The sequence below is a fragment of the Myzus persicae genome, unplaced genomic scaffold (assembly GCF_001856785.1).
Source record: "Myzus persicae strain clone G006 unplaced genomic scaffold, MPER_G0061.0, whole genome shotgun sequence".
NCBI lineage: Eukaryota > Metazoa > Arthropoda > Insecta > Hemiptera > Aphididae > Myzus > Myzus persicae.
Window position 1 is genome coordinate 65,339 of NW_019100636.1, and position 19,450 is coordinate 84,788.

The 19,450-nt window shown below is 29.7% G+C and overlaps 1 protein-coding gene across 2 annotated transcripts; it reads right to left on the reverse strand.

Moving 5' to 3' along the window:
* Positions 1–4,367: 4,367 nt before the first annotated feature.
* On the reverse strand, positions 4,368–18,481 carry LOC111038110 (protein yellow-like). 2 transcript variants are annotated; one of them, XM_022321055.1, is made up of 8 exons: positions 18,250–18,481; positions 10,109–10,346; positions 7,032–7,273; positions 6,840–6,966; positions 6,501–6,764; positions 6,142–6,425; positions 5,501–5,679; positions 4,368–4,890 (listed from the first exon to the last, which is right to left on the reverse strand). In XM_022321055.1, exons 2-8 carry the CDS (start codon positions 10,329–10,331, stop codon positions 4,563–4,565), a joined length of 1,647 nt encoding a protein of 548 aa, XP_022176747.1. In that variant the 5' UTR covers positions 10,332–10,346; positions 18,250–18,481; the 3' UTR covers positions 4,368–4,562. The 2 variants fall into 2 exon arrangements, with proteins under 2 accessions (XP_022176747.1, XP_022176755.1); XM_022321063.1 differs by lacking the exon at positions 18,250–18,481 and adding an exon at positions 10,921–11,245.
* Positions 18,482–19,450: the final 969 nt, after the last annotated feature.

The following is a 19,450-nucleotide window of genomic DNA, read 5'->3' on the forward strand; positions in this document are numbered from 1 at the left end:
TATTGGGTACATCCGGTGATCTCATTATTGTGCCTTTTAACGCTCATCATTTATTTTACCTTGGTTAGTCGAACATCTCAGCGCTGTATTATATTATTAAGTCGCTTTTACTCGTTCGTTAAGAAAATAACTCTAAATTCTCTCCTCATTAAGTATTATCATTGATTATCAATGGTATTATCCATAATTATTTTAGGATGCACAAAATCAACGTCTTGTTAATCTAAATAAATATACGGCTTACGATACATTTTTTTTAAATATATAATTATTTGTGACCATGCTTTCTCCTATTTGATGAGAAAGAGAATCACATTTTTTGAAACACCGGTAAAAAATGAAGCTTACAATATTATCGACTAAAATTTTGTTTTAAGTACCTAAATTAAATTATACTTAATTATTGCATAGAGCTATTTAATTTTATAAGGTTGATATTTTGTTTCGAATTGGTAGTAGGCATCTATATATACTATACAAGTTATTACCGCTTTAATACCAGTATTATTTATATAGAATTGGTGCCTATAGGTACTTAAATATATAGTTTTTTTTTAATATTTGTGAAGGTTTTCCACATTGAACATTATTAGCCTACTTTTGCTTAACGTTTATACGTATACAATAAGTTTTACAATTTTAAATAAATATAAAATAATATAACATACAATTTCACTTAGGCGTGATATTAGTTTAATTTTATGTAGTAACGTTGATATAATTAGTATTTATAATCAATGGTTTAGGTAGAAATTAATTTTGTATTACAAGATTTTCAAGAACCAGAAAAAGGTAACCACTTGAACTTATTATATATGTATCACTGTTTATTTCAATGTTAAAAATTTAAATATCTACTCTACTAAAACTTTTTTTCCAAATTGTATTACCATAATAATATTGTACCTTTGTTATAAATTTATATATAATATAGTAATTCGGTCAAAACAGTTACTTATATGTTATAACTTATAAGTTATAACCAATACTGTCTGCTCCAAAACGGCATAATGACAGACTTAAAAAAAATGTACAATATTGTAAATTTGTAAAATCAATAAATTGTCCAGTCCTCACTCCTTGAATGTATAATAGGTAACAAATTAATTCAACAGAGTATTTTGAAATTTATTTTTACTTATTTATACTAAATATAAATATTTTCTCATAAAGGGGAAGTAGTAACGTTTTATTACTACAAAATACCTGTTGCAGATACCAATTAATCAGTGAGACTTAGAATTGGAATTCCTAGACTACTCGTATATTTTGATCCATATAAAAATTTGGGTTATACTTATTATTCACATAAGCTTTTCAAACACAGAAAACTAACGATCTGTTCATCATAACAATGTTTCTATATCTGTATCTGTCATGAAGATACTAGAACAGATTGATGTACCGATGTTGACGAGAGGGGCTATACTGAAACTTGAACTTGTACTGTCCCAACACGGCTACACACGGTTGGGCTCTAATGAAACGAAGCTCGACTGCAAACAAATAACCATGGAGATCCTTCATGAGAGTGGGAACTGTGGATAATCAATATTTTTAATTATAATCAAAAACTGATGAACATATTATGCTACGCATAGTACTTAAATCGTTATTGTTGAGACATTGCAGTAATGATTCTTTCAGTGCCTATTAAATATTATTATTTAATACCGTGTCCATAGTGGCTATAGTAAATACTAACGTTACATAACACATTTTCAAAATGTCGATAAGAAGCTGCATCGTGTGCATCTAATTTTGAATAAGAATTTGGTTAAACGTTAAACAAGCTAATGGAATGGAAAAACTAGTTATAGCGCCCTCCGAACGTGACATTTTCAAGGAGTTGTGTTTAGGCAATTCTTTCGTTTCTTGCGTTCACTGCTCGTCTTTGTGTGTGTAGCAAATAATACTCCTCACCAATCACACACATCATACATATTACGAATCCTTATCAACATTTCATTTAGTCATTATATCACAGTATTCAAAGCCAATTCATCGACTTGAAATAGCTATAAACCTGATAACAATTTAAGTAGTTCCAAAGGTCCGATTTAAAAAATATAAAGATGAACGCATAAATAAAATAATTATTGGAAATATACATTTTAAATTTTAGTAATTTTAGTATTATATTTAGTAAGGAAAATGAAAAAGAGACCCGTTACAGGTTATTACTGGCTTTTCAACACGTCATCGTGATGATTTCATAAAATAAATATTTATATGAAATATTGGTTATTGGTAACATATTATATATTATATTAAATATATATAATATAGTACTTACTTAGTACTTATATATATATATATACTTATATGGAGGAACATATTAATATACTGTAATATAATGTATTTTATGTTTGTTACTAAAATAATGCAGTAAAAATTATAACATGAAATAAATATGAATTTTGTAATTTGATTATTTCAAAATCAGAGGCTCAATCGTGATTTCAAACATATTTAATATTTTAAATATGTCTAAATTTTTTTAAAATTATTTTACTTCAAATAACTTTGTATATAGCTCATATTTAAGACACATTATATTACCTACAAATTGTCAACTCGTGTCTCCAACTCTCACAAACATATTTAATGGGGTACATTATCTTCTATAAAAATAAATAAAAATACAACACGCATAATGCTTAGATTTATTAGTTATAAGTACAATTATTTATCATTTTATTTTATGTATATTTCTCATTAGCCTGCAGGACGCATTGCATTTCTGTGACCTAATATATACTTACACACATATAGGATGGATTTTGGAGATTCAACACATCCTATCCTGCAAAATGTTTTCGAAAAATATATTTTGAAATGTAAGACTAACTTTTATATTTTGTGTATTTTTATAACTTATAACATGTATGTACACAATATTTATTTATTTTTTAAGATTAACGGTACAAATATATTTTATTCGCTATAGCTAAAAATTGAAAGCCAATAAGTAAAATTATAATAATTAATAACTAATGACTATTCGAGTAGGTAACAAGTAATGAGTATTTATTACATATTATTCTATGTAATGAAATGAGGTCAAACATATTATAGGTCATGTGGACTTTATAAGAAATTAAATTAAGCGATTTTCTGGTCATAAATTGTTATCAAATGTAAACATGTAATAAACTAATAATAATACATCTATAATACAATTCAAACATATGTAGAACGTACAAATAATATATGACACATATTCTTATATTTTAAATTACTTAGGTAATTATATGAAAACATGGTACGTATATATATATATTAACATATTGTGTAAAACTGTATGTACACAGTTTTTTTAGTAAAATATTTAGTTAGATTATTTATGATATTTAAGTATTTTGCTTAAATTTATAATTTGGTCAGTAAATATTTTTAAGTTATAACTTATAACTAATAAATAATTCTTGTTTGTACTGTTTTATTAATGAGCAATGAGCATTATGCTGTATGATTATAATATTTGTTACCTACCTACTATTTATTCACAATTTACGTTTTAACTTAATATTTACTATAGCCTATGATATAGGTAAGTATATCTAGCAATTAGTTATAATTGATAACTCATAATGAATAATATTTAATCTAATCTTAAGAGTTAAGATAATTAATAATTAATCGTTTTTATATGGTATTTTTTTTCTGAAACAAATATTATGTTATGATTTGTGATCATCAAATCGCGTGTATCAAACAAACGATATGGGATTTATTCAAAAATCACAATTATTAATTAATGCAATAATAATAAATACATCTAAGGAGTGTAAGGAATATAGGCATACAGTAAGTATGGAGTACTGTAATAAATCATTGTATCTATTTTATGGATATTCCTATATTATAGAGTCATATAATGATATAGAATAAATACCAGTTATTATAGTTCATAGTTTATATCAGTAAACCAAATTGAAAATGGAAATTAAAAACAGTAAGCTATTTGAATATTTAAAATTAAGAAAATCAGTTTTTATATTATTTGAATAGTTCTAATTATGCTCCGTTACATTATTCACGTTTATCCTATACACCAAAATTCTGGCAACGGTGCCGCAGAATGTAGGTAATATTATGTTTTAATCATTGCATAATTATTTCTCATCGTCTATAAACACCTAGATTTCTTAAAACGGTTTATGGACATGCACTAATCACATTTAGAACGCAAAATGTATTCTTCAGTACACACTTACTTATGTGTCTTTAACTTACTTAACTCATACTTATACGAACGTAACTAATTATGTACCTATTAATGAGCTTCTAGAAACAACGTGAGATGCTACTTCCGCTGTATACGCGTTGCGCAATCGCGATCTCTAAATACTATATACAAACACTGAAGATCGTAACATTTATTATTTATAATTATGACCTATGAGGTTGTGTACGGTTCAAATTATGTATATATAAAAAAAAAAAAACCATATCGCAGAAGTTGGTTATAAATTTCTTCTGGAAATGAATATGGGCCGTCACACGACTCGTATGTCACAGTGATGTGCACAGGCAACAGGTCACTATAATAAACGATGTCACCTCAGAGGACCCGGACCGCGCCTCATCCGGTTCCTCCGACGAGAATTGCCCAAACAGTCGGGATTTTTCAGTTGACCGTTGATCATACTCATACGGCAATCGTAGGACAAAGACGCCGATTTACTGTGACTGTGTACGTTTACGTTTCCGGTCAATACCAACGACTTGACAGGCGTCTGCTGTGCTCCATTTTTGTTTTCAAACACCCGAGACATTCTCGAATAACTCCACGGTTCGGTGTCTGGTACCGCGCGCCATTCGTGCAATATGTTATCGTCGAACGATTCGACTAGAAATTCGTCATTATCGTAATCAACTGTCGTCCTATTGAAAAATAAAAAAAATGTATATTAGCTGTATGTGTACCTGTAGATTCTAACTAGGAAAGGATTATACTAATTACCGCAACAAGAGAAACCAATCCATAGATGTGAAGCATTTTTTTTTTTTACAAAAATACACATTAACTGCAATACGATATTTTATTATATTTACAGAAAAATATTTTAAATAAATTAAATATATACAACATATTGATTATACATAACAAACACTATAATAGTTCATAAAATTTGTCTATTGACACGTGAGAATAATTTGTTAGTCCTTGAAACATTTTAAGGTTCGTAAGTTATTATAGGTATAAATTCTACTAAAAATGTGGTTCATTTAGATACATAATTGTGTCAAGGTTAAATCATTTTGTGCAAATATGCATGTAATCGTGTACCAATTTTCACTATAATCACAAATTAAAGTGTGAAACTACGTCAACTAATATATTATATTACGCACTAATTTTTAATTCTTTTAAATATTAAGCAAGCATCCCTTTTACCGTGCTTACTTTCTTTTACCACTAAATACCAAGCGGTCTTTTGAGGGGTCAAGATTCTGTACATTAGATGACATTTTTATATCGACATATGCCGACCTCTTATCGCATCCTGTGCGTCTTATCAATTCGTCAACTCGACCAACCAGCACCCTGTACTTGACTGATTTTCGATTAGTGACCATAGTTGTGAAATGATTTTGAAGTTGGCTTGACACTGCCCACACTTTGTCACCCGCAATTTTCATGCCACTGGGAAATTGAAAATCTTCGTCACTCTAAAAGATAACAAATTTATACGATTACAAATTTGGATTTTACATTAAACACTCAACAAATGCTACAATCCCCTTCAAAAATATTATTTAGTTTTACTATAAACGCAAATAAGATTTAGATCTTACTGTTCCTAAGAAAAAAATACCGATGTTTCCGAAATCTGTTGTTAACCCAACTGGGGTTAACTCCTGGCGTCCTCCACAAAACTTAACTTACCAATTACCTATTACTCTTAGGAATTTACCAGTAGCCAATGATCTATAAATACACTAGTACCATATTATATAGTGAGTAGTGACCATACCAATTTTGGTAGTTTCAATATAAGCATATTTTACAAAGCTGAACTCATACAATTTAATTAAATACAAAAATATACAGAAACGCACTACATTATAGTACTAACTGTAATTCAATTAATTTTTTGTGAGTAGGTAGTTATTATAATATAGGTTAGGTACCTTATATATTGTGTGGATGTTTTTAGTGTTAAACGGGTCCTGGCTGTTCCAACAACCCAAACTGCTGTCCATTGATGCGAATATAAGTACTCCATTGTCAGTCATTACTTCAACACTGGATTGGGTTTCTCGAACTTCCGAAGACAAAAAGAATGTACCGGAACCGTCGATTAAACCATTTTGAAACAACGATCTATTTTTTAATGTGTTGGTATTCACCCACGATTCCCTGACGCTAGCGAATGCGTGGAAATACAGTTTTCGGTCGTTTTTTATTATAGGACCTAAGCAATGACATTTCTGAACATCAGATATTATATGTTATAGGTAATCATTAAATACAATGCCAAATTTATTACCTAATGCTAATCCCAATATTCCATCCATTAAGTCAAAGTTAACTCCTTTGATTTTAAAATGAGCTTTATTGGGGTAAGGGTAGAAATATGCTTGATCTACCACCCAACTTTCATCATTTTTAAAATCGTACACGATAAGTTTATACGCAGTAGTATCGGTTATGTAAGCAAATGTATTACGACCCTTTGAATCTTCGATTTCCACTTCGATGTTAGTAAACAACGAAACGTCTTTTACCTGTGACGATGGGAATTTATAAGTTTCTATAACAAAGATAATGAGTCAAAATTAGAGATGTCAGTGTATCGAAAAAACAAAACAAAAATAACAGTTCTCACTTATAACTCTATCGCCATTTTTCAAGTCAAATATCAAAAGTTTTGGGGGGCACACGGAGCGGGCTGTCATCTCAAATTGGTCTAGTGTGCCGACATCAATAACCCAAAATCGACCGAGATGGTCAATCTAAATACATATGACGTATGAATTAATTTGATGATTTTATAGTTCAATTGATATTGTTCACTCACTTTGGTTCTAAATACTGAAACAATCGTATCGTCACAATTGATTGTGTCTTCCGAAATCGTATTAGCCTTCCAATTTGGGTATGGCGCTAACAGTACGGAACTAGGGCGATCCCCAGGAACTATTTCCGCGATCGATGCAGGATTTCCTGGCTTGATACGAGGAACCGTTACGAACACTCGTTGTTTGATTACAGGATTTGAATTTGAACCCATATTGAAGAATATTTTTGCTTCAGGTGGACCTAAGCCAGAAGAGAAAGTGAAATGTTTGAAATTATTTACATATATTATTTGCATATAATATAAGGCATTTGTTATGTTCTAAAAAAATAATGCGTAATATAATTAATTACTTTATGTTAATAATAATAATCGTACAATTATTTATAATTAAAAAAAAACATCTAATATATTTTATATGGTGTACACATGGTTGTAATGTAATAATCTCATAATTCGTATAGTAAATTATTTGATATAATATTAAATTTAAACTACTAATCCATTCAACGTCGTTAAAACAATAATAAATCAATAAAATAATTTTTCTGTATTAATTAAATGTAAGTGAATATAAAATATATAAAATATGAAATTGTGCTTCAAATTTTCATTTAATATAAAAACCGGGATTTATTATAATTTTAAATAGAGCTCTATGCATTTATAAATACCTACGTTTATGTCAAAAACAACTTATATTTTGTGACAAAAAAAAATAATGATAATAATACGATAAAAGAAATGGCGATTACTAAATTGTTGGGTGACGAAATAGATTTTTTCTGAATAAAACAAAGATTGATTTAGATGGCAAAATAATTGCTTGTGATATACCGGTGGATATCGATACGCGCAGGAAATAAAATTAAGCATACTTATTATTAATGTATGAAAAAAAGTAAACAGATTTTTTTCCATGCCAATAACAATATAAATGTGTATAATCTGTGATGTAACTTGTAATTGTTCGCAATACCCACTGAACTAATTTTAAAACAAACGGTGCTGGTGCGCGTGTCTATATAATATAATATACGGATAAGTGATTAAAAAAAAAAAAACATTTCAGCTACGCTGAAGCCTGAAATCAATACATATTACACATATTATCATAAACATACACATATATATATATAATAATCATATATATCAATATATCAAGGATTTCATCAAGTTGGTTACAGCCTTACAGGTAGGTTGCAAAAATAGGCGTAACTAAACTTGGTAACTAAGGGGCTTAAGTCTCGCCTAAAATTATTTCTTACTGAATTATCTTACTCAGCGATGAATGTATATGGATTTCAAAATGATGTGTCTTAATTTTTTTTTTCTGTGTGTGTGTACATGTTTTAAGGTAGAAAAAAATGTTCTGAATATCAATTTTGAAGATGATTTCTAGTAGAAAATTGGTTCTTGTAAATATATTATCCACCTAGGAACTTTTAAATTTTCTCAAATCCCGGCAAATTGATTTTGTTTTGTTGTTGTTATTTGACATAGTAAAAAAAAAAAATTACAATATTTTCATTCGTGCACCTACTATAGTTAGAGAAGGGTAAATTTGGTATACATTTATGTTATTTCTTTGTCTTATCTTCTGATAAACTGTAATTGAATAAGTATTATTGATAAATGACAATATTATAACAGAAGAAGGGTTTTTAATGTTATATCCAGTGGTTTGAACCAAAGACAATTTTTGATTTACTTAAACGATTTAGAAAATCGATATTCGGGTTTACCATACTTTACAGCAGCGTGCTGGTTATTATGGCCCAATAATGTATTAAAAAGATTCTGGAAGATAAAAAATCCATACACAAATGTTTAATGTCTATAGAATCTAAATAACAAGATGCCAGATTTAAGGATCAAATGTGGTTACGAGACCTATTCTTCATGGTCGAATAGGTGACAAAGCATTGTCGGACTTAAATTTAAAATTGTGAGGAAGAGATCAAATTATAACAATTAACAGCAATTATTAATGATCATGTTATGGCTTTCAAATTTAAATTATATCTATGGAGAACACAATTATAAAAAGAAGATTTAACTTGTCTTCCAACATTGCGTGTCATCGTATAAAACAAGTAAAAATTAACTAGTTTTCTACAAAAAATATTCAGATAAAACTATATGTTTGTAGACTAGATTCGAAACTAGGTTTCCAAGATTTAAAATGAAACTATTTTTATGCGTGGTTTGTATAGTTCTAACTAGGTATTAACATAAAATATATTTGGCCCAGTTGATACTTTGAGTTTGGAATGTCTGTATATGGCTATATAACAGTGATTTACGTACACTTCGTCCCTTCGCGTAGATTTATACCTGAGCGTTTTACCTACTCGAGTCAAGTAGCTTGACGATTACTTTTTTGCTCAATTCTACCATATAAAATATAAATACAATAATGTTGAAAAAACTTAATAAAACCATGTATATACTGTAAATATATGTGTATATAATGTATAATTACCTACATACTTCATATACCTATATTTAACTTATTGTTTACCGTATTTTTCCTACACAACAATATACGGGTAATACCAATATGTTGTTGTAAATAGTAAATGTGCTACATGCTTACATTATTATTTATATTATACATTTTGTTACATTATCCGGTCATTGAGTTATATTTGGGAAATATTCTACCTTGAATTCAGGGATTTAGTGGGATTCAGTCCCCAGAGCTCCCTACATATTTACACGCTAAAAACCGGAAATTTCTCGTTGGACCCCTTCCATATTTTGGCAATGAGGCCTTTTTTTTTCGTTTGACTCAATCACTCCTCGAAGACTTTTTTTCGTGCAGGGGCCCCAATTAAAATTTCGCAGTAGTCCAAAACTTTCCTGTCCGACTATGGGTTGGTACTTTGGTGGTATATACCAATATGGTAATATTACATGCTATAACCAGGGCACTATTTATACGTGTGCTAAACATTATATTAAATTACACAAAAATGACGGTCATAACAACCACGCATACATCGTGACTGAGTCTCAGATTGTATTTAATGTTTTGTGTAGCCGCAGAGTATAAATTATTTTAATATATTCACCTTGAAATATGTCCACGTCCAGTATGACACAGTTTTCCGGAATGAACTTCTTGGAGTTTATGGCCGATTCCCTGTGATTGGGACTGGCAAATGTATAGTCCACGTACACCCAGCTGTACTCGACTTCCATCGTCCCTGCGACCGCACCGCACGCGAGGACCGCCGCCATCGCCACCAATGTCGAAATAAACCCGCCGCCCCAACGGCAACGATATGGCACCATCGTAGTGGTTATTTACTGCACGCGGAGACAATATAATCGTTATTCGTTAAAATAGTAGTTTACCTATGTATAGGTATTATGGTAGTATATAATATAATGTAATGATATGTTTAAGTACACTGCTAAAAATCATTACCAAGCCGAACCGGAACGAGGAGAAAAAATAGCAAAACTCGAGTGAAGTTACATAATATTATTTATCTCGGTTTGGCTGAGCTCACATATTTTATACAATATTTCGCTTGCTTTTTCTCGCATGTGTTATTTTATGTATGCAACAAGACAATAAGCTGTCCGATCCACCATAACAAGCATCATGCAAGTTCAAATTCAAATTGTACGAATGGCATGCAATATTATGATATTGCATGGAAGTAAATTTGGCCTTCAAGGAGTTGCAAATGCGTGAACCCGGTTTTGATGAACAAAATAGGTGTAGTAGATACCCGAGTATTATTATGTGTTATTTAATTTTTTACTGTATACAATATTATATTAGCTTTATCAAAACGTCATTTGTCCAGAGTGACGAAAACATTTAATTGGTATTGTAATATGTATGTATACCAGGTATATTATACCTACGTACCTCGTAAATATATAGCTGGTGTACCTATGGGCTATGGCGCATGCAACGGACCTGTTGAACGAGTCAACGACGACGAATATATTATTATATTAAAGGCAAGTCGTAAGTATATAAGTAATTTTGACCGGCGGGATTGTGAGTTTTGGGGGCGATTCGGACGAGTGCAGTTTAATGACACCTCGTCGAAAAACGAGCGCATCCTATATAATTTGTGCGATAGCGTATATACATACACCTACTATAAATTGTTTGCAAGAGTCGGAGAGGTTCGCATATTATAATCGCATACAATCAGCGTGTTAGTATTTTCAAGACCACTGCAATCGTTGACGCGTAATAAATGATATTATCACTATTGTCATTGTACATACGAAATTACAATGGGCCAAAGGTGACCAGATCTGTGTAAAGTTAAAATGGGATTACAATTTAGACGCGCGTGTGTCGTGGCCCGTGCCCCGTGAACTGTAAAAAAAAACACTTCGCGGTAAGTGATAACAGAGTTTAACACTTGGCGTCGTAGAACTTGTGATAACAACCATTTTGCCGCTTGCATACATAATAGTATATTATCATAAATTATTAAATGCACCAGCCGCGAGAATCGCATATAATTATTGTACGAGTCGATAGCAAGAAAGCGGTTTTTAATTTTAATCGTCATCCGTCCGTCCCGACCAATTTCGTTTGATTATATTTTTCGTAATTTATTATTATATGTACCTACTGCAGTTTTAAAACTATTAGATGACTTTGCCCGTAAAAAAAAAAAAACTAGTTATCCGGGTTTTTGAAACGGACTCTCTAAAACAAAGTCCAATAATAATAAAGTCAACACAGACACACTTAATTGGACGGGGCGAGAAAATATTATGATTTACGATTACCTATACTTTTATTATGTTTATAGTATATGCTTGCAAATATAATATGCGTAAGAACGTCTTTTGATAAGACCGTGCACCGATTTTTCATCTTTTATAATAGTCGGTGCCGAGAATGAAGTAAATTGTTTTAACCGTGATTAGATGAATACAATCATCGTTAGAATATTATCCATATTGATACGATTATATTATTAAACTTACACGCACTAGTGCATTACAACACCGTCTAATATTTAATTAAGCATTGATACCTATAAAACTAATTTAGGTACCCATATGCGGCTATGTGGATTAGTGTACGGTGTACTTTTACAACATCGAAACATCAACTTCCTATGCGGCGTGCGTAAACAATTGCGTGCGTGCTCAATTAGATTTAGGAGAGTATTAATATTTAATTCTAGAAATTTTAAATAGGTTTAAATCATTTCGTTTCACTAGCGTTTGCAAAAAATATTTAAATATCAGTTAATCGCTCTAATAACTATGGGGTTTTGCTAAGAAAAAATTAAAAACAATTATCATTGGACATCGAAACATTTAGGTACTATTATTGTTTATTTGTTCAGAATTAAAATCATCAATTTTGTGTTGAATGTAGTTGAGTTTAAAATCAGTTATGACATAAACAATCTATATTGGTAAACACTAAATAATTTTGTTTCATTTGTACCAAATATATTAAATGCGATCCGTTGTGTATTTAACTAACTTATAGGCTATTACATCCAGTATAATGCTTACTGGTGTTCGATGACCGTGACCAATAAATTCGTTTGAAGTAAAATGCAAAAAATAATAGATTACGAAACATTTATTTTACTTTGGATTTCAGAGTTATGTGTAACGCCATCAAAACGTTTTGGATTTAATTTGATTACCAATCCGGTAAAATAGCATGGCCTCTAATTAATCTTCATTAATTAGGAACAAAACGTTTTTAAATCAAGGGCGTTCAGCTAAAATAAAAATACATTTTTACCTGATGGTAAACTATAATTTGAAAATTAAAAAAAGTTTTAAAAACCCGAGACACTGACATACAATACAGTCAATATGTGCATGCATCCATTTATTGTAGTAGCATAACATTTTAAGTCTTAGACCCTGAGATATAACAATATTCTTGCTGAGGTGAACGTACTTCCCCCCCAGTCACCCTTATCCACCACTTTATTCACAGATTTAAATTGTACTGACCATAAGATTTGTAGTTATTTAAATATTTAATGTTAGTTGTAGACATGTAGTAGTGTTAGATATAGGTACTTTAGGTCCCGAGACTAAAAACATCATTCTAGCTATGAACAAAATCGTATCACCTTTGTATGATCGGTTCTGAAAATTGGTTTCCCACTCTTGTAGCCCTTGCAAGGCTCATCTTTCCATTCGTTACTGCGTCAAATGGGTAAAAATTGATTTAATTTTAAAACGATGCTTCGGTCTAACAATAATTCATTCATCTGTATATATTTTTGAAAATGTAGATTAATAGATTTTCAATTGGTTGTTACGGTTTTTACTGGATTGCATTTGAAGAGAGTGTGTTCAGAAATCATTTCAAACCTGAAGCTCATCTCGTTTCAAGTTAATAAGAATCTGATTAGACATGCTTACTTATATTATAGTTATGTTCATATAGGTAATAAGTAATAACCATAACATAATATTATAATATAAATAAATCACATACTTATATATTCGGCATTATTAACGCTGCCACGCTGGAACGATTATGCGATCACATTCAGGTAGAATCGCATTACGTAGAAAATAATAATTTAAGTACATACCATTTGGTTTGTATAACTACTTTGTATATTACTCGCACTGAAGGGGTATGTGTAATGCCCGTAAACTGAATTCACCGAATAAAATATGAAAAATAATAATAATTGAAATTCCTCGGCGTCAATTTCGTTTATTTTCGTCGCATTTTATCCGTATTAAAATATATGGGTGCTATATATATATATATATATATATATATACACACACAGTTCATTCTCTATTGTATATTTATAATATGTATGAATTCGGTATTCATATATGTGAGTACGTAAAATGTATGTATGTATGTATATAATGTGCATGCATGCATGTATTATACCTACATTTATAAGTTCATAAGTGTTCGAAAATTTGTAAAGCGGATCGACAGCGTGGAGTGGTACATTACAAATTATTATGATTTAAATTACAATACGAATGGACTTAAACTCTGCACAGCCAACGAGCTTAGTACCTATATCATAATGACTGTAAGAAGACGAGGTTTTTGGCAATAACACTTTTTAGAGTAGTATACAAATTGGAAAGTATGCCTACATCGGGCAGCTTCTATTTATTTATTTCGATAAGTACTATAATATTATATTCAAAATCTAAAAAATAATTATTCTTCAGATTTCTCTGCAGTTTTTGTGGACAAACTCAAAGAACATATTATTAATACATACTAACACAATTTTCTGAAAAATAATAAATATTGACTATTTTTCGTGTGTATAGTACCTATAGCGTTTGTAGAAATATTTAATCTTTGGAACTGTTTTTGGTATTGGTTTTTTTTTCGTTAATCGTTATACTTGAACCATTCGAGCATGTCCTTAGTCTCGTATAGACACAGACAAAACACCTATATTGAAGGACAATAATTTATTTCGAGCCAACAATCATTACTGGTCCTACCCTGGCAATCCGATTTTCCGAAACATTGTGCACGTAAAAACGACGATTAACCCGTTGTAATAATATAACCATTGATTATAGAATAGACAACAGTTAGTAGGTATTACATTTGACGTACCGTGCCGCGTAGCGAATACAAACAATAATAATATTATTGTGTACCTATGTCCCCAAACATAATGTGTGACTTTATTACTTTAATAATATAATATGGCATGTACGGTATTGCGGTAGATATATAATATAGGTTGTAGGTTTCAGGTTTGAACGGTATAGCAGGTATACCTTTAATTATCATACCATTTTATCAATATAGTCACATTCACACCATAACTTGTAGCTTATATAGGTATGTAAAACACTGTCTTGTTTTATTTTGCTATGTTTTGTTTTGTTCTTACTAATGTTCACACACACACATTCGCATTAAACTTATATGTGACTTGTAAATTCTCACCAAACTTTGCAATTATTGACGTTAGTATAAATTAAATAAATCAATATAGGGTATTAATATCTAGTCCATCATACTATAGATAATAAATCCGAATGTCTGTGTATACTGCATGTCTGAATATTATATTCATATAAATAATGATTGCAAGTACTGAAAGTAGGTACCAGGTGCCTACAACAAAACCATATGTATAATGCATATCAGCCGACCAGTGAAATTAGATTTCCATTTTGCAATGCATTACGCGTTTATTATTTTCCTACATCGCGTCGCCGTCGTCGCCGGGAGAAGGTTTTTTATCGGTTTTTGTTTTAATTTTGTCAGCAATAGCGGCAAATGGCAATTGAACCGTTTATTTTATACTATTCTACTGCGGCGATAGCGTTACAAATGGAAAACACCAAATAATAAATCGCATCTCGAATTATTCTCCAGCCAATATAATATTTAATTTTAACGGATAAAAGCCCGCCAGAGTTGCACAAAACGAAATCAGCCGCGGTTACAACAATAATAATGATAATAAAATGCTCTCGCGGACATAAAACGCGGCAACAGTGTAACAGATAAACTATAATAGTACACCATCGCCACTACTGGAAACTCGAAAATGCGATTTGTATTGAATTCTAAAAATTGCGAAATGAAAAAAATCGATCTCACAGTTTGTTGTTATTTTTGATTAACTATACCTAAACGTTGTTACCCGTATAATCGAAACTGTGTACTGACACGCGGGCAGATAAAATAATATTATTACAGGGAAATCGCACATTAAAACCCGTATGAACTATACCCAATACTGGCAATACTACGTTATGACATTGGTGTGACACGTATAAAATGTAAACTGTTTATGTATAACCGTGTAGTGTTATTATACCGATAATAGAGGTGTTGGATTAAAATCATAAAATAAATAATAGCCGATGTACGATCGTGGTTAAAAGTTGACTACTGTTTTTTTTTTAAATTCTGTTGTAAATAAGCAATACGGAGGGCCACATAATATTATTAAATATATTAGTGAATTATATCCAGACACGCCTGGATTAATCTTCACTATTAGTTTAGTTATACTCACAGAAAATCAAGTTAGCTTTAAAGCAGCACAATCTGATCGTTTAAACTCATTCAGCACGAAAACATCATCGCCTCCAAAGAAACTAAATTATCGATGTTTTATAACCTATCATCACAGCTCCCTCTATGTAATATTTTTAGTTTAACCATACCTATTACATGAAAATAAATATAGGTATTAAAGTTACGACCTAGAAAACAAAGTTGTTAATTTGTGTTACTCTCGGTTACTTCCTTATTCGTTTCGTTTCTAATACGTGACATTACGTTATTATAAAAGAAGGAATACAAGAATTAAAATAAACGTGTTTCAAACAAATTTATTTTTGTCCACTTATTTCTATATTTGGTATTTTGGTGTTTTCTAGATGAGAAGTCTCCAACATTTTTTACGCTTCGGCCTCACGGGCCAACCTTTTTTAGGTAGCGATAGAGTCATATAGAGAAGTAATATTAAATTGAAGGCATAAAAAAATTGTTTTCAGTAATTATCTAACATATTATGAACAATAAAACCTAATTTATTTTCAAAACATCAATATTAGCTTGGTGTGTCGTAGATTGGAAACTCTTATTCTAAATAGTGAAAAGTTTGAGAACCTTAAATTTATAAGGGTTCATAATATCACAGTATAAATACATGAAACTTATCTCTACAAAATTGAAAATATATTATGAAAATTAGCTTACATAATAGGTAAGTTATACCTAAACGCGGTATAAAGAGAATGAGCCATTATCAAAAAATTAGAAAAATAAACAATTTCACAATCTGTGAATCATTGCATCAATAAGTCGTTAAATTTGCACCTATTAAAATATGAAATTTAGTTAAGATAGCTAATAGTAGCTTAGACTACGATTAATAAATATTTGTACAAATAATTGTTTCGTTACTGATGACACCAAATACATTAAACAAGACTTATCAGGATTCATATAGAAACATACGTAAATAGACAATTGTAATATTTATATAAAAATGTATGATATAAATCAGAAAACACTGAACATTTATTACGTCCAATGTAATACTATAAAAGTGTTGAAAACTATACTAGGTACTGTAAGTATTTAACCGGCTATATAGTTACTCATATAGTCATATTATGTATATACACTTAAGAAGTAACAGTAAAACGTTACGCTAATATTGAGCATTATTTTTGTAACAATAACTAGAGAGCTCCTGAATTCGTTTATTACACATGGTGTTACAGGCATAGGTATATATATATATTATATAATGTATAACACATAATATAATATGATATATATGAATATAATACCTAGTTCATCACCACCGTAGTATTATTTGTTATAAAAAATAACGTTTATAACTGAAATATTATTATTATTTGTAGACAACCAAGTTCAAGTACAGTATAAAAATCGTCTGATTTATGTCGATAGACTTCTTATCACATCAAAATTCTAAATACTGATGACTGATGGGAATAGAAATATTATCGTGTGTTTGCGTGAGTATAGAAAATCATGTTTATGTCAACCTCGCTAAACATGTTTATCTTACTCAAAGCATATGATTACAATGTACGATTTAGGCTACGGCTACAATGAGTGTTACATTAATAAGATTATCAGAAAAGATGGAAACAATGTGTGTCGTAAATAGTAATTTATTAATAATGGTTATTGTTGTTAAAAAGAAAACATTTTTAAAAATTGTGAAATACTTTTTTTAGAAATGTTACATTAAAAGCAGTGAAGGAACGTATTCGAAAGATGTTATCTACATATACTTTTATTTTGTTGATTAGTATTAATAACAACCATTTTCCATAGATTATACTATACAAGTTTATTTTGAGGATTTGTAATACACATCTTAGTATATTTTTCTATATACCTAGATATAAAGTACTTAAATTAATTTTTCAAATTGTACTTTAAGATTTTATTATTTTGTTGTAGGTACTTCAATAATTTATTCCGACGTGTTAGCATAAAAAATCGTGTTGTTTTAGGTTTTTTGCATTTTTGTGTAGCAAAACATAGCACACCTACTCAAAAACTTATCATTCGCAAGTCGCAACCTAAACAAAACCGATAAAAATAATTGGATGCTAATTTTTATTTATGAACTTGGTGATTTTAATTCAAATGATTAACAATCCTTTTTTAATGGACTACTCGTGAAATATATGGTTAAAGTACGAATGCTTAAATTCTAAGCTAATGTCGACTTACGTTTGTATAATAATTTGTTCTTGCAATTATCACTTGTGGCACTATTTATTAGATCGCTATTTATAAACATTAAACACCACTTGTCAACAAAAAAAAAAAAAAACTAAATACTATAGAAATTTGTATAAGCCACTAAAATAAGTTTAAATTACATCTATTCCAATTATATGTACACATTATGTTTACTACGATGTTGATTGCATAGTACTAAATGACCGGTAACACCGACTGAAACCCGAGCGAAACGAAAAAGTATTTTCCCTCCATTTCCAATTAATCAGCATTCGTTTGCGAGTAGGGCCTGTTTTATGTTACAATTGTCTGTGTTATTATGACTTAATATTATTTTACGTTATAGCTTGAAACATCTTTTAATCATTCGCATATCTACGTCATTTAATATTTATATAATCAATAATAATAATAACAATTTAATAAGCAATAAGTAATAACACTAAAATTACTATATAACGGAATATTTAATTAAACACGTTAATACGTTATAAATATTGGACTAAGACATTTGAATAAATACTCCATTAGACAAATTCTTGATATACCTAATACCAGTTTGTTTTTAATCTGCCAATAGACTGGACTTGGGTAGGTATAAACCATAATTATTTATTATAATAGGATATTAGGTAGGTATACGCATTTATACAATTATACCTATACATTTTGTTTTCGGAATAAAATAATTTATGCATAAATGCCTAACCTAACTGCACTTGGTCAATTATTATTTAATGTAAACTAAAACAAATTATATCCAAACGCAAATAAATGCTACACTTGTGGCTAAGTTGTCGAAGCGTATAATATGATTTATGGTATAATATTATGATCAAATATTAAAATATAAATTTTCTATCTAAGTATATTTTTTGACCATATTACAAGTTTATGAAAATATTTTATACTGACATATTGATATATGACATAGTTATATGACGTATTTTAACTTAACTTAAAGAATTAATTCACAAAAAAAAAAATATCATAGTATTGTATTTACAAGATTATATTTTTAATTTTACCTAATAAATTTAAATCTTATAGTAAGCTTGAATTTATGCTGAAGCTAAATAATATTAATACATGAGTTTTAAATAATGAAAACAATAACATTAGTTGTAATCAACAATAAACAATTATCAATTAATATATCACTTGATAAAATTACTTATCTGGTTATCGG